General features: G+C 36.1%; 6 protein-coding genes across 6 annotated transcripts; 4 read left to right on the top strand and 2 right to left on the bottom strand.

The window, feature by feature from the left end:
* Positions 1-69: 69 nt before the first annotated feature.
* LOC18008124 (auxin-responsive protein SAUR40) lies at positions 70-501 on the top strand. Its single transcript, XM_006389857.1, has one exon. It carries the CDS (start codon positions 70-72, stop codon positions 499-501), a length of 432 nt encoding a protein of 143 aa, XP_006389919.1.
* A 1,593-nt stretch (positions 502-2,094) lies between these two features.
* On the bottom strand, positions 2,095-6,766 carry LOC18009002 (nucleolar complex protein 3 homolog). The gene is made up of 13 exons (XM_006389856.2): positions 6,485-6,766; positions 5,906-6,066; positions 5,603-5,796; positions 5,125-5,333; positions 4,910-5,012; positions 4,659-4,822; positions 4,354-4,492; positions 4,016-4,186; positions 3,712-3,848; positions 3,134-3,463; positions 2,906-3,045; positions 2,724-2,821; positions 2,095-2,640 (listed from the first exon to the last, which is right to left on the bottom strand). The coding sequence occupies exons 1-13, from the start codon at positions 6,646-6,648 to the stop codon at positions 2,182-2,184; spliced, it is 2,469 nt and encodes an 822-aa protein (XP_006389918.1). The 5' UTR covers positions 6,649-6,766; the 3' UTR covers positions 2,095-2,181.
* A 1,731-nt stretch (positions 6,767-8,497) lies between these two features.
* Positions 8,498-9,690, bottom strand: LOC18007954. The gene is made up of 2 exons (XM_006389854.2): positions 9,386-9,690; positions 8,498-9,244 (listed from the first exon to the last, which is right to left on the bottom strand). The coding sequence occupies exons 1-2, from the start codon at positions 9,611-9,613 to the stop codon at positions 8,720-8,722; spliced, it is 753 nt and encodes a 250-aa protein (XP_006389916.1). The 5' UTR covers positions 9,614-9,690; the 3' UTR covers positions 8,498-8,719.
* A 4,896-nt stretch (positions 9,691-14,586) lies between these two features.
* LOC18008146 (transcription factor MYB63) lies at positions 14,587-15,940 on the top strand. Its single transcript, XM_006389853.2, has 3 exons — positions 14,587-14,808; positions 14,906-15,035; positions 15,130-15,940. Exons 1-3 carry the CDS (start codon positions 14,670-14,672, stop codon positions 15,764-15,766), a joined length of 906 nt encoding a protein of 301 aa, XP_006389915.1. The 5' UTR covers positions 14,587-14,669; the 3' UTR covers positions 15,767-15,940.
* Positions 15,941-16,629: 689 nt separating this feature from the next.
* Positions 16,630-22,322, top strand: LOC18009368 (TELO2-interacting protein 1 homolog). The gene is made up of 15 exons (XM_024152670.1): positions 16,630-16,994; positions 17,086-17,257; positions 17,348-17,656; positions 17,757-17,846; positions 17,959-18,414; positions 18,518-18,589; positions 18,663-18,820; positions 18,932-19,061; positions 19,188-19,521; positions 19,626-20,260; positions 20,370-20,528; positions 20,670-20,744; positions 20,844-21,149; positions 21,237-21,452; positions 21,536-22,322. Exons 1-15 carry the CDS (start codon positions 16,786-16,788, stop codon positions 22,214-22,216), a joined length of 4,002 nt encoding a protein of 1,333 aa, XP_024008438.1. The 5' UTR covers positions 16,630-16,785; the 3' UTR covers positions 22,217-22,322.
* A 1,173-nt stretch (positions 22,323-23,495) lies between these two features.
* On the top strand, positions 23,496-24,874 carry LOC18008927 (nucleolar protein 58). The gene is made up of 4 exons (XM_006389851.2): positions 23,496-23,583; positions 23,808-23,921; positions 24,246-24,304; positions 24,450-24,874. Exons 1-4 carry the CDS (start codon positions 23,511-23,513, stop codon positions 24,684-24,686), a joined length of 483 nt encoding a protein of 160 aa, XP_006389913.1. The 5' UTR covers positions 23,496-23,510; the 3' UTR covers positions 24,687-24,874.
* Positions 24,875-24,949: the final 75 nt, after the last annotated feature.

Raw genomic sequence — 24,949 nt, 5'->3', positions numbered from 1 at the left:
TCTTTCTCTCTACTTTTTTTTTAAAAAAAAATCTCTCTCTCTAGGAACTAAGACAGTCAGAAATAAAACATGAAGCCTCTGATTCGCCGCCTCTCACAAATCGCTGACTCATCCTCTGATCGATGCAACCAAATCCGGCGCCGCGATGTCCATCACCCGACGGCGAACGCATCGCCGTCAGTTTTCTCGGTGAAGCGAGCAAACGTGGCATCGACAGTCCCTTCCGGTCTCGTTCCGGTGAACGTCGGCGAAAAGATGGAAAGGTTCGTGGTGAGTGCGGAATTGCTGAACCACCCTGTTTTCGTTGGTTTGCTCAATCGATCTGCTCAAGAATACGGTTACGCTCAGAAAGGAGTTCTTCATATTCCCTGTAACGTCTTCGTCTTCGAGCATATCGTGGAGACTCTCCGATCTGGAATCGCTCTTGATCTACCGGAGCTCGTCCCTTCCTTATCCGGCGACGATTTGTCATTGTGGTTACCTGGCGGCACTACAGAGTAGTCGTTGATTACTCTGTTTCTCGTTTTTCTTTTTGGTTTCTTTGGATTTCGAATCTTGGTGGATATACAACAATTGTTCTTCGATCTTCTCCTTTTTTGTACTGATTGAGAATGAGAGTTTTTTTCGATTATATCCCCGACTTTTTTTCGATTGATTAATGAGAAAGAAAACTGAAAACCACAATAATGTAAGTTATTTACTACTTATTTCATTTTTAACAAAATGCAAGTTATCCACTTTATACTTCACTAATATAATGCATCTTAATCATTTTAAAGTTTTTAAGTCTAAGGAATTAATAAATCAAAACAGATGTTGACTCTACTTCCATGATATCGTCCCAGCACCTAACACAAAAATGTTGGGGTATATGATATACGATGTCAATCTTGCGTGGATTAAGCCACTATGATAAAAATAAAATACAACTTTCATTACTTGACATATACTTGTTTATCAAATATGTATACAAATAGTCATAATAAAGTGGATATTGATTTCACAAAATCAGACAAACTATTAGAAGAGACGAAGGATTTTTATCACAAAACTAAGAATCTAAAATAGTGATTTTCTCACGCAATTATATATGTTTTTAAAACAAACAAGGGATAAAATGTCTCACATCGTCGCGTTGTTTTTGTTCGGATGGTTCGATTTGTATGCTTTGTTCTCGAGAACATCTCTCGTCTCTTCCAATGTTATTGTTGTTTTGAACTTTTGATTATAGGGTATACCGTATACTGTATAGATTCCAAAACCGTTTCCCTTTTATGGGTGTAGACTAAAGAATGTCATTGAAACCGTCGGCTTTGTAATCTTTTATTTGAAACGACTTGATTTAATATAATAGTATACATAAAAATAAAAAATAGAGTCTCACATGGTCGTGTGTACCGTTGTACGGCTAGAGTCTTGGTGGGAAACAATGTTCTCTTTCTTGTTCAAAGCTGACAACATGTAACAGCTGAGATTAACAATTCTATTTTAATTACACGGTTCATAGATGTGGCGACCCGTGTGTAGATATAAGATGATATTTGCGTTTTTTTTTTTTAAACTCTAAAGCACATGTATGACTATGTTGTTTGTTTCGTCCTGATGATCGAATCTTATACAGCGTTAGTCGAATTTAAATAAACTGGAATAATCATAATAATATCTACATTTTTTATTATTTTAAAAAGATTCGAGGATTACCAAGGCGGATACAGTATCATCAAAATCCACAAACATTTACAAATAGATTAAACAAAATTTGAAATTATGCATTTTTTATTTAAGCGCAATTCATATAACTTAATTATAATTTTACTACGTATAAGATTATGGTGAAACACGTTGAGATACAGTGAACCAAACAGAAACAGTATATGATGTATCAATCGATGATCCTTCATGGGATCCAATTATCTCGTGGAGCCAGCAACAACCGTTCCATCGTTTGGAATCTGGAAGCAATAGTTGAATATATATAAACCAGAATTCATATACATATACACAATTTGTTTACTTATTAAATAAGTTTCCATGATTACGGATTACCACGATGGATTTGAATAAAAGACCCCCTTTTCATCAACAAAAAAATTCTCAAAAGTAGATTGAACAAAATTTTAAATGATGCATTTATAATCTTTAAGCAATGTATAACATTAAATTGGAAAAAAAAAGTGTTCTTCAATTTTTCTTCTTATATTTAGGGTTCTTAAGTTTCTTCTTCACCACGTTAATCTGTTTCTTCAGAAGTTTTTTCTTCTCCATTCTCACTCTCTCGTCCTCTTCTATATCTCGAAGAATAGTAAAACTCTCTCTCAACTTCTTGTTGAGCACAACCATGTCGACTTCCGGAACATTCTTAGTTTCGTCACCACAACTCTCTCGTTTCAGTTTGTTGTTCAATTTCCGGGACTCGTTCTTAGGCTCAAACGATTCCTTTGCAAGAGAGTAATCTGCAAACGCCTGTTGTGGAGTCACCGCAGAAAGAAACGTTTGATTCTGAGAAGTGTTCATGCCGGAGATTGTTGAAGCCATCGTTGAGATCGCCGGATGATAATGTTTGGTCAAGAGATTGAGCTCCCAGAGCACTGTTGCTAAAGCCCCGCTTAAGTTGGGATCTGTGGCGTATGGCTGATATTTCTGCAATCGAGCTTTCGCGATCAGTGAGTATATATTCCGTAATAATTACATTTTTATATCATGAGTAAATATTTGTCACTTACTGCGATTGAACCGGAAACAGAGCCGCCTCCAGCATCGTTCTCTAGAAGGTTCCTGCATTTGACGTTCCTCTGGAGGAGATTTTTCACGGTGACAAGCGCTGTAACAAATTGCAGAATGAGACTTGGCTTGAGATAAAGTAATATGTGAATATGTAAACCAAAGTGTTGGTAATGTTTGTTACCTGACATAGACTCGGCACAGCCAAAGCATAATGCGAACGTGGCTAGACGTTTTACAAAAGCGGCTGTCTTTTGCATGTCTTGATGTCTGTCGTCGCACAACATTATCTTCAAAGACTCGGCCAACACTTCACCTGAATCTCTGTTTCGCATCACAAAAAGGTGTTTTTAGAGTCAACTATACATTCAGCTCTATGTCGCGGTTAAAAGAGGAAAAAGTTAAAACAAACCTTCCAGGGCGGTACTCGAGGAGGAGGTTGTAAAGCTGGACAAAGAAGTCTTGTAAGTCAACGTTCAAGGCATTTAAGTTGCTCCTCATGACTTTGAAGGCGACAAGGCAACACCTTAGCCGTTCAGATACTGTCAACAGTTTTGAGTTCTTCTGCTTTGAGTTGTTAGACACACTACTGCTAGAAGCAAGCTTCTTTAGATAATTCATGAGATCCCCAATGTAGTCCAAGTCCAATTGTTGGGTGAATTTTGCCAACCCATCCAAGCATGGAGCAAGCAAAGGGTGTGATCCAAAGGCACCAGGATTTGTAGCTGTGTCTGCTTCTGTGCTGCAATAAGTCAAAGCGACGACGTCAAGAAAATTTTTAAAACCAATATTAATAAAGGCATAAAGCTATATAACCATTTATCTGTGACTGCAAAGCCAATGAGAATTCACACGAAGAATTTGATAGAATCGATTTGCAGACGGATAATAGTAGATTTTGGATTTAATTTAAGGCAAGCATTCTTTAATTCATATTCACGACACTGGAAACACAAATTCTTAAACAGCTATAACAATCTATGAAAATACCTTTCGCCGATAGAATACATTGTATTTCTCAGGATACGGAAATAGGTCTCAAAAACAGCAGAAAGTGTCTCTATCTGCATCTTTCGCCGCTCCATAGCATCCGGTTCATAGGTAACACCCTTGTAATCAGCAGCAACCTGAAAAATGTCATCAAGATATATCACTTTAGCTCAAAGGAACAGTACGACCGGAACCCATTTTAGATCTTATGGTCAAATAAATGGTTGTCAACACGAGGGAAGAATATATCAACGTCAAATCTCCCACAAGCAGATCTATTGCACAAAAAAGGAAAGTAAATTACCTCGTCTCTGATCTTAGACATCATTTCTCGCTTCGATTTCTTCCTCTCATTTTCCTGCACTTGATTTTGCTCCTCTTGCTTATTTCTCTTATTGTTTTTCCTATATTTCTTATTTTCATCCTCTCTGTCACGCTTTCCAATATCCTCGTCAAAGCGTATGGACATGAACACCTAAGAACAAAAACGGAGCCAAGGGGAATTGACAACAGATTCTTGGAGAATACTTCCCGAATTATTACGCGCCTTGTATTAGTCTTACGATATGTTTTCAAATGAAAATGTTAATTTCGTGATGTAATGCGTGGTTGTTAGAATGTTGAAATAAGACCAATAGATACCTCAATAGAGTTAGGATGAAGTTGGCAATTTTGAGATTTGACTTGATCAGCAATCAAGCGTACAGCTTGCACGGTCAGCTCACCACCATGTTTTCCTTCATTGGAAAAAAGAGACCTAATGGTAGAGCAACAGAGTCTCCTGCAAACATAAACGGCCGATAAATAGGGACGAAATATATGCGTTTGCCGTTAAATGACATGGTCATGACAAAAGGAAATATCAACACTTCTACTATGGGTTAGCTTCGATGATATATCAGATGGACATTATTTGTATTCTCTGAAAAAGTCAAAATAACCAGGACCTTACGACTTCGTCTGGGGAGCTAATATTTCTGACAACAGAAATTAACAAGTTATCACGGTAGTTGAAGTGAGGAACCGCATCTAGCAATGTACAAAGGCACCGAGTGGCAACTTGGTTATATACTGACTGCTTTTCTAATACAACCAATTTTTGCAGATATGCCTGTCAAGGACATCAGCAGCAAAAGAAAATGTTATAATTATATCCAGACCAGAGGAATCAATAATCAAATATAATTGATATGCATACCTTGTACGCTTTTAATAAAGTTGACTCATAGAACCGGGTTTTCTTTACTTCCTTTGAGACCTTCATCTCGAGCTCCTTTTCTGTAGGAAGTCTAATCCGATAGCTGGCACCACCAACAAATCAAAGATGTAAACTCCAACATCATAAAGGGAGACAATTAAGAGACTGAAGCAAATTAAAATGAGGAAATAATGGGGGATAGAAATTATAACTACCCAGGAATAATATCTTTGAATACGGCCAACACAGATAACAAGCCAAGTTTCACTATCTTTGTATTCTCGTCTTTGGAGATCTCTAACATTTCCTTTAAGGATTTTATGTTTGCCTCTGGATCAGATAGTAGTTGCATTCCCAGCTCCGCGAGTTTGTTTTTTTTATTTTCAAACGTCTCTTCAGCAGATAGTTCTTCTTTCACTTCTGCCTGACAAAAGAAGAAAGTCATTCACATGTTAAAAAATGAAAGAAACACATAAAAAACACTGGAATACTCAAAATCACAAAACACCTAATTCTCAGCATAATCAACTAAGTGATTCATGTTTCTCTAAATGGAAAGGCATTAGCAAGGTAAGATGCACAATGCTATCAAATATGATGCTCATTGAAAAAAAACATGTCAAAGAGTGAAAAAATGAAGCTTATAGTAGCTTATATAATGAACAAAAAAAAGAGACTCAAAACAGGCATCACCAGAACAGCTGCTTGAGGTGTTTCTTCCTCTTGTACGATCTCCTCAGGAAATTCCTTCTCTTGTTTCTTTGCCTCTTTTTTACTCTTTTTAGCTTTTGCTCTCCTTTGAGATTTGTTCAATGTATTTTCATCTTCAAAAGCATCCTTTTCTAGTTCTTCTGTGTCGCCATCAGCAAGTTTTGATGTCTTTAACACTGAACCATTACAAAACACAACCAGTAGGCATCAAAAAGAAAGACCACTGATAAGAATTCTATATCTGTGCGACTAAACAACGACCAGAATATAGTTTTCGTTGATTACCCGTTCGATAATGGAGTTTTCCATCTAAAGTCTTGACAGGGAGCACATCAACAGGATCCACTTGGATCTCATTATTCCCTTTCCCTTCTTGTTGTGCCTTCTTCTTTGATCGTTCTTCCTGATACTTATCTTCCACTGTCTTTGGTTTAAGGCTGCATTGCCTGGCAACAGCAGAAACAAGATATCATCAATACAGAGATGGAAAATAACCACTGTATATAACAAGACCTCTTTTTCATACCAACAATCTGATCAGATAAGATAGTAGAAGCCCCATCGCCAATAGCTTCCGGGTATGTTGAATATTAAACCTATTCGCTAACTCAGAGTGTGAGCAATAAAGCAACCACTAACACATAATGAATTTGAAATTGGACCAGCTATCAAGTACAAAAAGCTTCAGACTCAACGCGGATATAGCAAGAACTGTTACAATCAAACAAAAATCAACCATAACACTCTCTTTTTTTGTCAACTATCAATCATGATACTCAAAAGCAACAAATTGCAGAAAATCCAGAAACAAACATTAAAACCTGATTCAAACAGCACGAAATATCTCGAGAGAAATAGAGGCACCTGTTGATAGCACCGGTGTCAATTCGAGTGACGAATCGGGCGTAGTCAGTGTTCTCTTCGACGAACTTCAAATCCTCGTCGGAAAACTCAATATCCTCTTCGGGAACATCCGGAGGAAGCTGCGGTGGAGGTATAGTCTTCTGTTTACGCCGACTTTTCCCCATTATCTCCACAAATTCAGCAGTAGCAACGGAGAAGAGGTATTAATGTAATAGAAAAATGAAAACTGTCGACACAAAATCGATGAACTTGACTAAAATTAGGGTTTATGGTTTTGGTGCCGAGAAAGAAAATATCGACATAATATTAATGGGCCAGGCCCATTTATGCAAAGCGCTAAGTCTGTATCGACCCAAAAAGGTCTCTCCAGATAAGAAACGACGTCGTACAAAAAATCATTTATCTTTCCTTATCTTTTTTTCCACCATTTATTTTTCATTGTTTCAAATGTTCCATAATGAAACTTTGACCGGAAATTTTTTTAATGGAAGGGACTAGTTATTTATTATCTTAAACTTTCACATTTTATGATGTGACAAACTAGCTAATCACGTGAAAATAAGAAAAAATAAATAAAACAGTAAAATATTTATATGATATTTTACGTTTTTTTGGGAATTTTGCCTGAAAAGCAAAGAAGAAATAAGAATAAGCCAAAACCAATTAATGAATGAAGCAATAAGTTGACACGTGGATTTTAAATGTCTTCCTAAGGAAAAACCAAAATTCATAAATGTAAGCAGGAGCATTGATTACAATTTAATAGATGTCATGATCCAATTAATTGAGTTCGTTTCCATTAGGATGACTTTCTCTGTTTCTCCTTTTTCTTTCCCAATTTTCTATCCATTGTAATATCTGAAATCCAAGAAAAGCTATCCTTTAACTATAAATCGTTATTTAAAGTTTTTCTTACATGAAATCAGGACTATCCTAATTTCCAGTGAAGAGGACACCTATTTATTTAAAATAAGATCGTCATATAATTAGAGACGTAAACCTAATTTCGTAATTGTAAACGTACGAAAAATATACTCTATAGATTTTTATTTTGGATAGAGATGAATATTAAACCTACGTATCCGGAGTGTGTACACGCAAAAATGTTAATTGCCAAAGTATATGCTACCTACGAAATATTATTATTTACGGTCCCACCTGCTTAATAGAAATTCTATCATAAATCAAAACTGATCTACTCGTCGACCGTAATAAAAGACCGGAAAAGTTTTAGTCCATGCATTTATATGATATTATGATGATCATTAATATTGCAATTATACGTTTCCTTAGGTCGTTGACATTCTTTAGTTTTATAATAAAAGAAAGTTCGCATAGTGGATTTCACATTTTTTGTTACTTAACTGCGGTTTATTACGTTAGCTGCAGTTATTCGTACATGTGAATATGTGTGCAGTGTTGACCTACGCAGTTGAAGTTTGGTCAGCATAACTTTGAATGACCTTATATGATCAAATTAAATTTCCCATACGTAAACCACACATAAATTATAACATTAACTCCGTAAAAAAAAACGTAACAGTTGTCCCATTTAATTCGCCTTTTTTATAATCAATTTTGGTGGAAACACGATTTGAAAAATTTATCTGTTTTTGGGTTTGTTGAAGGCATCATGCATGCAAACCACTTCCTCAACTCATTTAGTATTCAACAATTTCCGAAATCGTGTGTCTTATTGTAGTATTACCTTTTCTAGAAAATCATAACCACTCAGATAAACAGAGGTAATATGGATCCAAGTTAATATGCGAAATCAACACAATTGTCAACACAATAGTATAAAAGACGAACTTTTGTTTGTTTTACAAACAAAAAAAAAGGACAGAATGAGTCTAGATGAACAAAAAACAATGAATGTAATGTAACTACCGTCCAACCAACCATGGACTTTGGGTTATTCGAAGTGGCAAATAAATTCAGAGTAGAAAATAAGAGTATCATGAGGAGCCAGAATTGAATTTAATATCATTTGGTCCGTGAATTCCATTTTTGTTTCTAAATAAATCTACCGACTAATCTTTATGTTGTTCAACAAATAACGATGCATTTACAACAACAACAAAGAAATAAAAACCCCATAAAAATCCTTACGGTCTTCCGCCATCAATTTGTTTTCTTCTTTTCGGTTTTACAAAATAAACCCCATAACCTTTTTATCTATCATTTACAAAGGTCCAAAAAAATGAAAAAAGTTCCAATTAAGCCCCAGAAGTTTCAGATTGATATGTTGAGATCAATCTTAGGCTTCTTGACGGAATTTGCAGGCAAAGAAACAATGGTATCGCATCTCGGGCATTTCGGGTTGTTGTTCATAACCAAAACGTAAGACAAACATCCGGGACATCCAGCCGCCACCGGAGACGCAACCTCCGTCGTCGTCCTATGATGATGATGATCGGAGACTGTATCGTCCGGCGATTGCCGTTTTTTGAACAAAGCCGGATCTCTCTCTGCTCTCTCTAGAGCCGATTTAACTTTGTCGAGCGTGCAAACGCTTTGGAAATTATGGTTGGGAGATACGAAGAGGGGACGAGAACGAGACGGCGGGAGAAGTTTCAGTTCCGGTTCCGGCGTGGTGTTGTCGTCGAAGAGGTTTAGCAAAGGCTTCGCCTGAGAATTGGCTTGATTCGGAGGATAATTCAAATCCTGAAACGTCGGTACTGTTTGATTGGATTGCTCTGCGTTGCTTATTGACGACGAGCTCGTTGAATTACATCGTTGCAAATAAACTTTTCCTGACTGTTCAAAAAATCGATCTCAATTAGCCACAAAAATCATCGATCGAAATCCATTCCCAAAAATCTTCCGAGATCATATTCATAAAATTCGAATCGCGAAGAAATCAATCGGGGAAGAAATTAAAAAGCAGAGAAAACGAACCTTTAAATCGAGACGTTTCTCCCAACCGGTGGGGACTTGAAGGTCAAGGTCAAGCTCCAGTGACCGATGATCACCTCCTCCTCCTCCTCCTCCTCCTCTGCCGCTTCCTAGGAGGTCGCGAGTCATCAGCGCCACCGTTGATTTCGTTCCGGCGGATTCTTTCACAACCGTTCGATCGTCTTTGTAACCGCTTAGTAACCGTACGAGGGAGCTTACGTCAGCAGCCATACCAGAATTCAGAGATAGAGAGAGACTTTAAAAAATGGGACTGTGTAAAAAGGCAGAGAGAGATAGAGAGAGAGTTATATAGACAAGAGCCGATATGTAGAATAGAGTGTGTGTAGGAGAAATATTAAAGAGGCACGTTATATAATTTTAAATTTTCAATTCATTGCTAGAATTTATTAGTAGTAGTAATCAATACGTACTATTTCACGATTAATGTTTTGCTCGGAATTTTGTAATATTGATTTACTACTACTTTACTTTCTCTGGTGTACAAGCCAATATTAATGAGGGGTTTACACATTTATCGTTGTACCATTATTGACTAGCATTTAAATTTTAATGAATTTAATGTGTGTCGATCTCTAACCTTATTTTCTTTCCCTTTCTTCACGCTCTACACGTTTTCTCACTATTTTGATTTCTTATACCCTTACCAAATTTTTCTCACATATTTAATTTTACATTAAATTTACTCTTCAATTTAAACATCCTCCTTCCTCGCTCAACTTATTAAAAGAAAATCTAACCCCACTCTGACTACTGATGTGTATTATCCCCTATAACTGCGATTTTTAACAAAAAAAAAATATGTATTTTTAACTGATATTTAATACTATGTATTATCTGATGATTATTTTTTTAGACTTTTAGTATTTTTGAATTCAAGTGTGTATATTAATCCCATGGATTTATTATTTATGTGATTATATTACTATTGATCCCATAAAAAATTATTTTAGCTCCACAACTGATTGAAACAAAAGAAGTAGTTATATTCTAATACATGTAAAAACTCGTGAATTATTATTTGTAAACTAACAGAGTTTTCTTCTACATTTTGTTTTGAACCTTTTTTCTACACTTTGATAGAAAAGAGATTATAGCAAATGAAACGCAAAGACTTTATATAATTATAGTAGTATATACTTCGATCCATCTTAATTTTTTTTAAGCACTGTTAAAACGAGTCTCGAAATATGCATTTCCGAAAATAGACTATTTTATTTGTTATAAGAGGAATCGTCGAATGGAGAAGAGGAATTATCAGAGAGAGAGAGCCAAAGTGTATTAAATGCGATAGAGAGAGAAAGTGAGACGCATTTAATGATTAATCGTCTCTCCATAATGTACTAGTACTTCAATTAGTGATTAATCCCTTCCTTTTTTTTCTTCGTCAAACGTGATTGATTAATACTCCCGACTAATTCTGTAATTCATTACGCAAAAAAATCGTTGAGGATTTTAAAATGTTCATTCAATTGCCGTTTCGAACTTTCTTTCCGTGTTGTTGACTTTCAAAACACAATAACAACATTTCCTAAATTGTTTATTTACATTCACGAGCAAAACTATACCGACATTATTTTCGTTTTTTTTTTTTGCTCTCAACATTTGCAAAAAAAAAATATACAATTAATAGCATAAAAAATGGCAAGATATTTATTAATTGGCTTTTTTAGGAAATAGGAAGGTGTAAGCATTTAAGAACAGACCCAAAGAGCTTTGAATAGTGAAGTTGAAGTTATATATATAAAAAAAACTACTAGTATTATTTAGGCTCTTAGGGTGATGAAGTGATGATGCTCACGGACGATATTCTTTAACGCCTAACATTTAATACCAGCTTTTATAAAGTTATATATACACCACATACACAAATACTCACCTGTGCGTGAAAAAAAAAAAATAATTGACATTACTTCATCGGGATTGACCAATTGACGCAAGAAAGTTACTACTATTAAATAGTTCACCAAATTAAACTTGACAAAAATTTATACGTTTATTTCGTGTGTATTAAATTTTTAAATAAATGTTAAATCTGTCTGACCAAAAAAATACTGTATAAATACTAAACCTATCACCTACGGTTAGGGATTTTTTTTTTTTTTGGGGAATGGATGTTTACTCCTACGAAGACGGCTGGCCCTAAATGTGTAACCGAACCAATGTAAATTAAATTTGGTATATTAATTTATATGGCAGTGAGACTGGTCTTGGGATTTCAATGCATTTAAATGGGAGATTGGTGGGGTTATTAAATAGGAAATTAAATGATAGTATTAACTTTATTTCAATGCATACAATAAACCTATTCACGGGCCATTACTCATTTTGCAGTCTATTTCTCCTCGGAGTGTAACCGATATTTTTTTAAACACTGATTGCAAACACTGATTATGCTCAAACCTGCCAAAGTGCCAAGCAACACGAAAACAGAGCATGGCACTATAAATATACTCCATCATAAGATTAGTAGTTTACTATCATAGCAAAACTAAGAATTGGTTCGCTGACTGAGATCAAATTGTCTACTTTTACCGTTATTATAGTTTACTATCATATCATACTATCATAGGCATAGCGATCGTAATATTTGTAGCTCGCGATTATCAAATAGACAGGCCCATGTAGAGTATACGAAGCCCACTTTCTTATAATATGGCCCAACTATACGCACGTTATCATCATTCCTTTGTAACTAGTTTAGGCTTTTGGGTAAAAAACTCTTGTACTCCGTTAGTCCGTTTCAGAAAAAAACTCTATAAAGAGAGCCCTTTAATGATGATATGGACTATGGAGTATAATAATAATTACTCACTGTTAGTATAGTTGATAATTACTACTCCATAGTCCATATCATCATTTGCGGTATAAAGAGAGCCCTTCAATCTTTTGCGGTAAAGTAATTTCTAAAATATTAGTGACTGAAAAAACTACTGGCTGTTACCAAATCACAACATGTTTATGATGGAATGATCTATTCCTACAATCCATTACAAGTCCATGTGCGTCATGCATGCGTAACCGTTTATTTTATCTGTTAACCTTTTTAGTGTATGCGTGTTTTTTTGGGCATTATTTTATTTGATTTGGAATTATTAGGATTTTGCTTGGACTAATGAGTGATTAGTTAGGTGATAAAAACATCACTACTAAGCAAATGTCCTACCAACCTAAGGATGGATAATATTATTTATTGTTTGAGATTCCATGTTTTTCAAGATTAGGTGTCTAATTTGGTCCTCTTAAATCTTTAGTCCAACGTTAGTTTCTACTTTACCTGATTTAAATGACCATTAGAAAATTTTAATTCTGACTTTTCTTGTGTTTCCCTCTCCAAACCTACTTAATCATCTTGACCAGAAATATATATATATATATATATTAATCATAGGATTGAAATCGGAGTATGAAAATATGCAAAAAGTATTATATATATCCTCTATTACGAACACACACAAAGCGGACACATAGCCTTATTCTATAAAATCCGAACTTGAAAGTCAATACACTCAAAACTGATTATGACGTATGTATTACCAATAGCAACACACATGCTTTCATCATTAATTTTAAATAAATTTATTTTAGAAATATTTTCTGCCACTTTCCATCGTGTTTCGATAAGGTCCATCTTCCATAGGGACGTTGAAAATATATTTAATTTTGCCCACTAATAGTTCAAACATTTTTTTATTATTATTAGTAATAGAGCTTTCGCACTCATTAGTTTGTTCACCAACTTAGAGATTAAAAAGCAAAACCCTTGACCGTACAGATACATTACATTGATACTTCAAAATTATAAAAAAAAACAGCTTATAACTTCGCACTTCGGATGTGTTACAATAGTATCACGATCTTGAATGGTATTGACTCGAACCATATAAATCGTAGCTAGTGTCGATCAATTTTGTTTTTTTTTTTGTTTGGTGTCATGAGAAATTTTCTTTTTAGAAATTATATTGGGTAAAATTTACCAACGTCCCAAAGTTGTTTCGTTTATTAACTTCAATTATCGCTGATACGTAATACCCGAAACATTTTTGTAGTATATAGAAGTGAATATATCGCAACTACTTAGAGTGGTTTTGGATGGTTACAGAGAAATTAATTAAGTAATGAAGGTTTGGTGATATTAAGTAATTAACGTAGCCAAGTGCCAACAACAACACCAAACCTACCAAACATTAAAGAAGTCAAAAAGACGTAAGTCTCTGACCTTTTCCACTCTATTTAGTCTTTAGTTTGGTGAGTTCGTGCACTATGCTCCCACACACTGCTTCGCTTTTTGGTATTCTCGGATTGATTTAAAATTGCTTTATAATTTCTTGGTTATATAACATTTAAAGTTTTCTTCTCTTTTTCTAGCTATTTTTGACGTCATTTCTACTAAAGATTGAAAATTTCTATTTTCTTTGCCGCGTATTTAGTTTGGTAAAGGTAATCCAATTTCCATTAATTAAATCGACAGTCCTGACATCCTATTATAAATATATTCCATGTATGAGTGACGCATTGTTAAAGTTAAACAGCATTGTTCATGAGCGTTAATATCTTAATATTTTGTTGGAACTACATGTTTACGGGATATCTACATTTAAAAGTTGGTAGTTATGATGCATGGAGCCATATTACTGACTCGCTGACAAAAATGAATATTATCAAATCTCATTGCATAGCTTAAGCTAAATTCTTAAGAAGTAGTAGCTGTATATTCGTATTAGTAAAAACACTACCTCATAAGAAACAAATTGTTATATGAAACAATTTAAAATGTCATTATTTTTTTTTTATATGTACGAGCAAAACTACATAAGACAGTGTGGAATAAAATGTCAAACTTGATAATTTTTATACGGGACGCTAGTTTTGGTAATTATAAATAAATTAATTTACTATATATGATTTTACATTTTTTTAATATGTGAAATGGATGCATCGCTGTTAAAAGAAAAGATAAGTTGCATGCATCATGTGGATGCCAAATCAAGTAAAAATGAGAAAATGGAATCATACCAAATAATCAACCATAACACAGGCAACCTTTTCCCACTCAACAAATCTGATTTGACATTTATCAATCCCTTTGTTTACATTCATCTTTCGCATGTCAAGATCACACACTCTTACCTCTCATATATATAAACAACAGAACCAATTGCATTTGGTAAAGTGAATCTCAAAATTGAGTGTATATATATATAATATATAGATATATATATATCTATATAGAGAGAGAGGGAGAGAGGGTGAGAGGGAGTGAGAGAGAATGGGGAAGGGAAGAGCACCTTGTTGTGACAAGACCAAAGTGAAGAGAGGTCCATGGAGCCCAGAAGAAGACTTGAAACTCATCTCTTTCATTCAAAATTTTGGTCATGAGAATTGGAGATCTCTTCCCAAACAGTCTGGTATGTTGTAGCTTTTATTTAATGGATCGTGATCAAAGCAGAAGCCTTTTAAAAAATGGTTTCTTTATGATTCTGAATGTATATGCAATAAATGAAGGGCTATTGAGGTGTGGGAAAAGTTGTCGTCTAAGGTGGATTAACTACCTTAGGCCAGATGTGAAGCGAGGCAACTTCACCGTAGCAGAGGAAGAAACAATCATTAAGCTTCACCAAAACTACGGGAACAAGTAATGCTCTGTATATCTCTTTGCTTGAGGTGGATCAAAAAAGTGAGTTGGTATTGACACTAATCAATATTAGTTGTCTTCATATTTTGATCAGGTGGTCGAAAATCGCTTCTCAGCTTCCAGGAAGAACAGATAACGAGATCAAGAATGTGTGGCATACACATCTAAAGAAAAGACTGGTTCAGAGCTCAAGAACTACTGATCATCTTACTGCAGATGAACCGGCCTCTTCTTGTTCGAGTTATTCCGTTTCCCGTGGGAAAGAAGAAGATGTTGGGAAGGAGGCTAAGTCTCAAGTAGATGATCCTTTGAACAGAAAGACCTATCAGGAGTCTACTTCAGTGTCTTCTGGTGGCTCTAACAATTCAAACCAGGATGATGATCCAAATATAAGCTTCATGTTCGAGTACAGCGAGTTTAATGATATCGTTATTCAAGAAGTAGACAAACCCGATCTCCTGGATATACCTTTTGATTCAGATCCTGACATTTGGAGTTTCTTAGATGGTTCCAACTCATTTCAACAATCCGGTGCAAATGAGAAGACAGAAGAAGATTCTGATGAGGATGAAGTTAAGAAATGGTTCAAGCACCTGGAAAGCGAACTCGGGTTAAAAGAAGATGAGAATCAACTTCATAAACAGAGAACACAAGACGACGACGACGAAGAAGAAGAGGAAGAGGAAGACTCATCATCACTCTTGAAGACCTACGAGCTCATGATTCATTAACAAATTCAAAATCTGATTTATTTTCATTGATGACGAGAAAAGATAGTTATATTATATTAGATATCAATATTTAAGGGAAAGGTAGAAAACAGAGAAAGTGTATTCCATAGTTAATTTTCATGGCATCTTCAGTGTATAAAGGGTAAGAAATTAATAGATATAAATTAAACATAGCTGGTCAAAAGATATGTTTTATAGTAAAGGCATGAGACTAAACATCTCTGAAGAGATTCTTCCCCTATTCTAAAGAATCTTGAAGAACAAATGATCAATGGCTTCATCTTGAAACCCACTTCTGGTTTGGTATTCAAGTAATTTTGAAGGAGAGAAGAATATTAGGTATAGGGATTAGCTTGAAACATCTAAACACCATCCGAAACTGGAAATCGACAAACAAGAAGACCAGTTTCTGTTGTTTGGAAATAGATTCACCAGCTAGCTTTGCTAACATATAAAGTACCAACTTAATCAAGCTAAAGTCCTTTTCCCCATACCTAACTCTCACCGTGTGCCAATCATCATTATTCTCAATAACAAGAATGTTTTGCATAATGCAATGGAGATAGAAAAAAAAGAAAACAAATATGGTTGGGAAGCTATGTAGTTCATGGACTCACATGGATTTTCTTGATTCCTCTTGCAAACTTTACAAAAATTTTAGGTTTATTTTGCAATTCTATATAATCGTGGGTTTACTTTGCAACACTGTATAAAATATCATGTTTATGATTATAGGTTTTGATTTGTAAATAATATAAAGTACACGGATTATTTTTGAAACTCTGTATAAATTCAGGTTTAAAACCCTAAAAAACCAAAATTCCCGGTCTTTATCCCTCGGCCATTGCAACGAGACGGCGACCGAGAAAGTTTGACCGGTCGGGTTAATAGCATCGGGTCGGGTCGACTTTTGCAGGACTCGTCACTACTCTAACGCTATTTTCTGCTGAATTGACTTCAGTTTCGCGGTTCCATCTCTCTCTCTCTCTGACTCAAGATTCTGCAATTGATCGGGCATAATGGAAAAGTCCGTCGTAGTCCGCCGTGAAACCAATGGAGACGATCTTGAGGGAGAAGCAGAACGAGAAACCCTCTTCGCAGAGCTCAAAGTTCTCTGCTTGGAGCTTCTAAGCCTATCGCAAAACCCTCAAAAGGATCCGGCCACGATGCCTGCGTTGCTCCACCTCCTCCGCCGTACTTCTCCGTCCTCTCTCCAGTCCTTCTTCCAGTAAATATTCCCCAAATCCGCAAATTTCCACTTTTGCTTTAGGCATTCATAAACCCAAGTGACAAGTGTCTTGTTTTATGTGCGTTTTCAGCTACGCTTTGTTCCCGTTGCTTCTTCTGTTGGATGGCGCAGTAGCTTGCAGAGGTCAGGGGAATAATCAGCCGGCGAAAACACCTTATAGAGTGAGTGATAAAGTAGCAGAAGGTGTAATCTCTTGTCTTGAGGAACTTCTGAAGAAATGCCACATCGGATCCGTAGATCAGGTGAATTGATTTGAAACTCCCACTTACATTTGTTTGGATAACACATTCTTTATTTAGCTTCTTTATGTATGTTGAAAATTTCTCCTACAGATGGTTGTAATTATGAAGAAGTTAACTAGTGCTGCTATCTTAACGCCATCTGAGGCTTCTGAAGAGTTTCGCCAAGGGATCGTCAAATGTTTCAGGGCTATGATCTCTGGTCTGCTTCCATGCTCTGATGATTCTTGTTCTTGTAAGCGCACTGTTGGCTGGCCTCAACTGTCAGATAGAAAAGATTATCAGACTCAAGTTTCAGAGTCATTTAAGTATGATTTAGAAACCCGAGAATGCTTGCTTGCTTTTCTTCAGTCTCAGTCTGCTTTGGCTGCTCTGGGTCATTGGCTTTCCATTCTTCTCAAAGTAACACACTTTTCTCGCTATGCTTTCCTTTTTCTTTCTTATCGAGCCATGTAGTTGCATAAACTCTAAAATTAAAATCATTTTTGATCACTGCACCTAGGTGGCTGATGCTGAGGCTTCTCGAGGACATCGAGGAAGTGGAAACCTTCGTGTCGAAGCCTTTCTGGCCTTACGCATACTTGTGGCTAAGGTGACTATAATATTTTCTTACATGTTTTGATGCATTGTATTTCTTATAATGGAAATATTTTGAGGAAAAAAAGTCTTCTGGGGTCCTAATAAAAGTAGAATTTTTATTGTAGATTGGTACTGCTGATGTGTTGGCGTTTTTTCTACCTGGTGTTGTTAGCCAAATTGCCAAAGTGCTGCATGTTTCGAGGGCAATGATAAGTGGAGCTGCAGGAAGTGTTGACGCATTGGACCAAGCAATTAGATGTTTGGCCGAGTTTCTTATGATAGTCCTAGAGGATGAGGCTAATTCATCGGCCATCAACATTTCTGATGATGATTCAAAGTCCCAGAGGCATGAATCTGCACACTCAATTTTGAACGAACTTCGTTCTTTGACTACCAAATCTCGAGGGCAGAGTGATGAGCTGGCAGAAACTACAAGCCAAGAGATTGTTAAAACCATCAATGTACACGAAAAATCCAATCTGAATCTGAGTCGTGATTCCTTTCATGTTGAACGTACTAGTGAATGGTTAGAGAGCACTACATCTCACGTGAACAAGCTGTTGTGTGAGACATTTCCTCATGTATGGCTTTTTTAATATTTTTCTCCTGTGCTCCGTTCATCAGTTTTCTCCCAAATCCTTTAGGAGCTGTTTTGTCTGAGTGGTGAATCTTCATTGGTTTCAGATTCTTATTCATCCAGCCAGAAAAGTTAGATGGGGATTTCTAGCAGCAATACGTGGAATGCTACTAGAGCTCGTCGTGAGGTGCCAGATTGGTGATGTGGTAGGTCATACACACTACACATGATCGTAGATATTTCCATTCCAAGGGATTTGCAATTTTTATTATGATGCAGGAATGCGTATGTACTCTGGTTGTTGATGACTCGGATGAAGTTTCTGTTGGAGCCCAGGAATTTCTCGATCATTTATTCTCTGACCGTGCAAAGTATCACGTAGAGAGTGACATAATCAAGATCTTTAGCAGGTATTGTTCTGTCTGCTGTTATGTTGTTTCTTTCCTTTTAAGCTCAATATTCAGCTCTTGACATATATAGATGTGTTTTATTCTCCTTCTGTTGCGTGTTAATGGCAACAGACTACTTGAGAGGCTTCCAAAAGTGGTTTTGGGGAATGAGGAAATGCCTGCACTTTCGGTGGTGAAGCAGTTACTTGTAGTCTCTTATTATTCTGGTCCTCGATTTTTGGCGGATCATCTTCAGTCTCCCGTATGTATTCTCTTTCTTGACAAGCTCATAGGTTTGGTTACTTCTTTCTTCTATCAGCGAAAATCGAGCTCATCTAATAATGGCTTGCGATATATGATTGGCGCTTCTTTGCATTCTTTTATGTAGATAACAGCTAGCAGATTCCTGGATATATTTGCCCTCTGTCTGAGCCATAGCTCAGCATTCACTGGTTCTCTTGAAAATCTCATCGCAGAAAGACCATTATCATCGACTGGTTACCTCCCTTCTATCACAGAATTAAAAGTAGGGTTTCGTGAGAGCAGTTACAATCGAGCTGTTCCAAATATCGCTGAATCAGATCAAGGAAAATTGGAGATATCGCCGACCACTAGCTATACGTTACCTCGCATGCCTCCTTGGTTCTCTTATGTTGGTAGCCAGAAGCTCTACGAGATGCTCGCTGGAATCCTTAGACTTGTTGGTTTATCCTTGGTGGCAGGTCATTTTCGAATTCCTCTGAATCCATTTTCCGAAACTATTCTGCAGTTAAGTTGTAGATGAGTTAGTTACTGATATAGTAAATGATCTCTCCGTGTTTGCTAGGATTTGAAAACGATGGGAATTTAGCAGTCATCCTGGATATTCCTCTCGGTTTTGTTCGTAAATTGGTTTCAGAAGTTCGTGTAAAGGAGTATAATGGAGAAGACTGGCAATCGTGGTGTAATCAAATTGGTTCAGGACAGTTGGTTCGCCAGGCGGCAACTTCTGCTTGTATCTTGAACGAGATGATTTTTGGTCTATCAGATCAAGCAACAGATGCTCTCTCGAGATTGCTTCGGAAGTCAAGAAAGGGAAGTGACAAACTCTCCTGGGAAATCACATGGAACAAACGTTTAAAAACTCATCTGATTGATTGCGTTGGTAAAATTTTGCACGAATACCAATCTTCTGAAGTGTGGGATCTCCCCGTGGACCAAAAGACAATGCATGCGCAGACCGATACTGTTGGTCAACATATTAGTCTGCATTTCTTAAGGGACACTGCAATGCTACACCAAGTTATAATAGAAGGAGTAGGTGTGTATTCCTTGTGCCTTGGGAAAGATTTTGCTTCAAGTGGGTTTCTTCACTCTTCGCTTTACCTTCTGCTTGAGAGTCTTACTTGCTCTAGCTTCCAAGTTAGAAATGCTTCAGACGCTGTCTTACGTCTTCTTGCTGCCACCTCAGGCCATCCCACAGTAAGAATTTATGATAATGCAGTTGGATTCAGGCACATAACAATACCTTTTATTTTAATTAAAATCTTGCCCTTTTTGTTTGTTTGTTTGTTTGTTTGTTTGTTTGCAGGTAGGGCATCTGGTTGTAGCAAATGCGGATTATGTAGTTGACTCGATTTGTCGTCAGTTGCGCCACCTGGATCTTAATCCTCATGTCCCAAATGTTCTTGCTGCTATGCTTTCTTATATAGGAGTTGCCAATGAAATATTGCCTTTGTTGGAGGAACCGGTAAGGCCATTTGCAGTGAATTGTTTTTTTTCTTTTCATGAAATCTTTTGCCTTTCCTGGATCGTAATCACCCTCCGATACATAATCAGTGCGTTAAGAACTTTTCTTTTCTTTTTTTTTTTCAATTCGGGGGATCTGCAGATGCGATTGGTTTCCCAAGAACTAGAAATTGTTGGTAGACAGCAGCATCCAAATCTAACTTTACCCTTCTTGAAGGTAGATTCATTGTTACATTATTCTTCTACGACTTTGAAAATTATAAGTTTTCTTGGTCTAGAATACATACATCATAACCTTTGTTGGTGCTTCCCGTAGGCTGTTGCTGAGATTGTTAAAGCTTCAAAGAATGAGGCTTGTCTATTACCAGACCGAGCCAAGTCATATAGTGACCATGTTAAGACCAAAGCATCTGATGCGATAACATCAAGGCAAGAGAAAGGTTCAGATTCTGAAAAAAACAACGACGAGGAAGAATGGGAAAACATACTGCTTGAACTAAATCGTTCTAAACGATACAGACGCACAGTTGGATCGATCGTCTCTTCATGTTTAATTGCAGCCACGCCTCTCCTTGCATCATCAGATCAAGCCTCATGCTTGGTTTCCCTGGATATAATCGAGGTACATTTCCGTTGGATTAAGTTTTCTTGAGCTCACTCAAAGGACATTTCCGTAACTGGCCTAAATCCGTAACTTCCAATTATACAGGAAGGTGTAGTGGCGCTGGCTAAAGTCGAAGAAGCTTATCGAGCTGAGACGGAAACCAAAGAAACAATGGAAGAAGTCATTGAATTTGCTTCGCTTTTTCAGCTTAAAGACTACATGAATGCTACTGACGATGGAGCAGACGAAAACCGGCTTTTACCCGCTATCAACAAAATCTGGCCATTCTTTCTTGCTTGCATTCGAAACAGAAATCCTGTGGTACCATCTCTCTCTCTCTTTTTTCGCTTCTGGTTTGTCTATAGACTCTTGACAATTTCTAAAACCCGCTTCTTCTTTCACAGTCTGTGCGGAGGTGCTTAACCGTGATAACTCGAGTCGTTCAAACATCCGGAGGAGATTTCTTCAGTCGTCGTTTCCGCAATGATGGCCCAGACTTCTGGAAGCTTTTAACAACATCTCCGTTCCACATTATGACGGCGAAGAACCTCCGGGAAGAAAACAAAGCGGTTCTTCGGCTTCCTTACAGAACTGTTTCTGTATCTCCAGAGTCTTCTTCTTCTTCATCCATTGCTGAAGTTTCTAGCTTGAAAGTGCAGGCTGCACTTCTTGATATGATCGCCGAGCTTTCCAGAGACAAACGCAGCGCTTCGGCGTTAGATGCAGTCTTGAAAAAAGTTGCAGGGCTGGTCGTTGGGATCGCGTGCAGCGGTATAACTGGCTTAAGAGAAGCGGCTTTGAATGCGTTGAGAGGTCTGGCTTGTATTGATCCTGATCTCATATGGATTCTCTTAGCCGATGTGTACTATTCTCTCAAGAAGAAGAAAGACTTGCCTTTGCCACCGTCTCCAGACTTCCCAGAGATCTCAAGGGTTTTGCCTTCACCACCAGAAGATTCTCCGGCGAGATTTTTATATGTTGAGTACGGTGGTCGGACCTATGGTTTTGAGTTGGAGTTTAGCTCCGTTGAGACCATCTTCAAGAAAATGCAGTCTCTTGTCTTTCTAGACCAAATCCTTTGTTAATAATTTTGCTTGTAAATACTTTTTTTTTTTTTCATTCTGAAAACATATGAAACCAGATTTTGTATTGTTCAATTAAAATTTTGGAGAAGACAAATACAGTTGTTAGTAAGCACTAAAAGTAAATCTATTATATTAAAACAAAAGCACATTTAGTACTTGCTTCCAAACACTCCTAATTTTTTTTAAGTGTTTAATTTCGAAAATTAGTTATTAATTTAAATATTTTTAGAGTTCCTTAAATATAGGTAATTTAGATTTGATTTGATTTGATTAAAAATAATAAATCAGATATTAATTTAAATTTGATTTAAAGATTCTAATTTAAATAATTTCTATACTATTAAACATTTTTATCAAAAATATCTAGAATTTTCGAAAAAAAAAGTTTACATATAAAAAATAATGGTCATATTTGAAATATAAAATATTTATAATGATGTAAATGATATGATAGTTATGTTGTTTATATAATATATTTACGATTATGATTTATTTACAAATTAATAATAAAATAATAGGTTAAACTCAAATGTATAATTTAAATATTAAAAATATATTTTTTAAAAATTCATAGAACTAAAAATATATATAAAAAACCGGGTTAAAAATATTTTGGTAACTAAAATCACTAATTTTGAATTATACATGTATATCAAAAATATATTTTTCATACAAAATCAAAACATAAAAAATTAAAAATAATTGCATACACTATAATGTGGTTTGAAAAACCAGTTGTACACTCCCTTCGTTGATTAAATTTTAGAAAACTATAATGCTAAATAATACTGTTAATACATCTCAAACTTTTAACAAATATTTATATTATACGGTAATATGAACAGAAAAGTTAGAATTATGTTTTTATAATAGTTCATTTTGAATTAATATTAGTGGACGGGTTAAAATTATATTTTTATAATCATAATTATTTTTAATACTATAAAAATATATCTAAACACAAAAATCAATATTTTCACTTATTAAAAAATATATTTATAAAAATAATTATATATAAACTCAAAAATACAAAATTCGTTAAACAATAAAAATATTCCTGTGCGAATGCACGGGGTTAGAATCTAGTTCAAGTGTTAAAAGAGAATTGTATTGGGTAAAAGTAAAACAATGGGGCGATAAGAGAAATATAAAATAGTAGGGGGGTTTTCATTTAAATATTGGCATCGGAGACCCGACCCGGTAATCCTGAATCCTAATCTCGGGGCCCAAATGAAAAAGAATATATAAACTATCGTTGGATCCTTGTTTTGTTCTTAAGCCAAGTCGGAAAATCATGGGAAGCGAACGAAGCCCGAAGGAGAAGAAGAGAGGCAGAGCACGGAGCGAAGATGCTTCATCTTCTGATAGTATGTTCTTCCTCTCTATGGTTATATTCTTTCTTCCGTTTCCCGAGAAAATTTGTTCGCAATCGCTTTGTTTTTCTCGGGGATTTCAATTTTTAGTGATTTATCTGTATCCGTGTAAGTTACGAGCTATTAATGTTGCCAATTTCGAATTTGTTGCTAGATTCGGGTTGATGCTTGAAACTGTGACATGTTATGATCTGAGACTGTGATTTATGAATGGGCAGACGAAGGGAAAGTGAAGAGGCATCGAGGAACAGAGAAAGATGATGAGAAGAGAAGTGAGAAGAAGGATAGGAAGAAGGAAAAGAAATCCCACAAGCACCACCGGACGAGTACATGTATGATCTTTGTTTGACCTATTTCAGATTTCTTACTTGATTTCCGTAGCAATTGCATATGATGGGCACCAACTTGAGTATATTTGATATTTTTGCCACTACTTCATCTTAGTGATTTCAGCTGTTACTTAGTTCTTGTTGCTGAGATGTAGTGGTGTTTTTGTATCGTTTTCTGGTTTACAGCTAAGATCTTTCATCATACTGCTCTTAGTTAGATGTTTTTAAGCATGAGCTGTATGTCTTTGCTTTTTAGTATGATCTAGTTTTGTTTTGCGGTTATCAAAGACAAAGAGTTTATTTCATGCCGAATTTGTTTGAGTCCAGCAAAGAAGTCCAAGGATGATAAGCCAAAAAAGAAATACTCAGAAGGCGGCCACCAGCTAGTGAGCTCTCTCTTACCCTTCACTCGTTAAAAACAAATGATAGTATATTCACTCAAAAGTATATTGCTTTGAAGGCTATGCATGGCATGTGTGGTTATTGACAGGTGAGATTCTGATAAAAATGTGTTTCTTCTTCTCCTTACAGAAAGAGGGGATCCCAAAGCTATCAAATGAAGACTACTTCTCCAAGAACAACGAGTTTGCAACATGGCTTAAAGAAGAAAAGCGCACTTACTTTAATGATCTCACAACCGAATCTGCACGAGAATTGTTTTCTCGCTTTGTCAAGGCATGGAACAAAGGAAAACTTGAGTCCCGATACTACGAAGGGATCTCCGCTGCCCCACGAACAGCTTACAACTGGAAGATCAAACAGAGGTGAAAAGCATAAACTTCCTTTTCGCCATTTGCAGGTTGATGATACGAGAAATACTTGTAGGTTGTTTCGACTTAAACCTCTTCTTTCAGGACTTAGATTATCGTTGAGAGACGTGTTTGTTGTCGGGTTTTTGAGGAAGAAAAAACGTTAAGGTTAATGGATAAACCAAATACGGTTGAGTTTAAATACGTTTATTCTGTGTTCCTCTTGACCTATACAAAATAGCGTATAGCTTAAGACTTCAAGATTTGGCACTAGTAGTAGCT

The sequence above is a fragment of the Eutrema salsugineum genome, unplaced genomic scaffold (genome assembly GCF_000478725.1).
Source record: "Eutrema salsugineum unplaced genomic scaffold, Eutsalg1_0 scaffold_9, whole genome shotgun sequence".
Taxonomy (NCBI): Eukaryota; Viridiplantae; Streptophyta; class Magnoliopsida; order Brassicales; family Brassicaceae; genus Eutrema; species Eutrema salsugineum.
The sequence above is the reverse complement of the archived record's forward strand: the minus strand, read 5'-3'. Positions and strand labels throughout refer to the sequence as shown.

Coding starts and splice junctions, on each gene's coding strand:
- LOC18008124 (XM_006389857.1), top strand. CDS start 70: ATGAAGCCTCTGATTCGCCGCCTCTCACAAATCGCTGACTCATCCTCT.
- LOC18009002 (XM_006389856.2), bottom strand. CDS start 6,648: ATGGGGAAAAGTCGGCGTAAACAGAAGACTATACCTCCACCGCAGCTT. Junction 5,013..5,124: donor TTCAAAGATATTATTCCTGG/GTAGTTATAATT, acceptor TGGTGGTGCCAG/CTATCGGATTAGACTTCCTA. Junction 3,849..4,015: donor TGTCTAAGATCAGAGACGAG/GTAATTTACTTT, acceptor GACATTTTTCAG/GTTGCTGCTGATTACAAGGG.
- LOC18007954 (XM_006389854.2), bottom strand. CDS start 9,613: ATGGCTGCTGACGTAAGCTCCCTCGTACGGTTACTAAGCGGTTACAAA. Junction 9,245..9,385: donor AGAAACGTCTCGATTTAAAG/GTTCGTTTTCTC, acceptor TTTTTTGAACAG/TCAGGAAAAGTTTATTTGCA.
- LOC18008146 (XM_006389853.2), top strand. CDS start 14,670: ATGGGGAAGGGAAGAGCACCTTGTTGTGACAAGACCAAAGTGAAGAGA. Junction 14,809..14,905: donor ATCTCTTCCCAAACAGTCTG/GTATGTTGTAGC, acceptor CAATAAATGAAG/GGCTATTGAGGTGTGGGAAA. Junction 15,036..15,129: donor CACCAAAACTACGGGAACAA/GTAATGCTCTGT, acceptor TATTTTGATCAG/GTGGTCGAAAATCGCTTCTC.
- LOC18009368 (XM_024152670.1), top strand. CDS start 16,786: ATGGAAAAGTCCGTCGTAGTCCGCCGTGAAACCAATGGAGACGATCTT. Junction 17,258..17,347: donor ACATCGGATCCGTAGATCAG/GTGAATTGATTT, acceptor TTTCTCCTACAG/ATGGTTGTAATTATGAAGAA. Junction 17,657..17,756: donor GGCTTTCCATTCTTCTCAAA/GTAACACACTTT, acceptor CACTGCACCTAG/GTGGCTGATGCTGAGGCTTC.
- LOC18008927 (XM_006389851.2), top strand. CDS start 23,511: ATGGGAAGCGAACGAAGCCCGAAGGAGAAGAAGAGAGGCAGAGCACGG. Junction 23,584..23,807: donor AGATGCTTCATCTTCTGATA/GTATGTTCTTCC, acceptor ATGAATGGGCAG/ACGAAGGGAAAGTGAAGAGG. Junction 23,922..24,245: donor GCACCACCGGACGAGTACAT/GTATGATCTTTG, acceptor GTTTGAGTCCAG/CAAAGAAGTCCAAGGATGAT.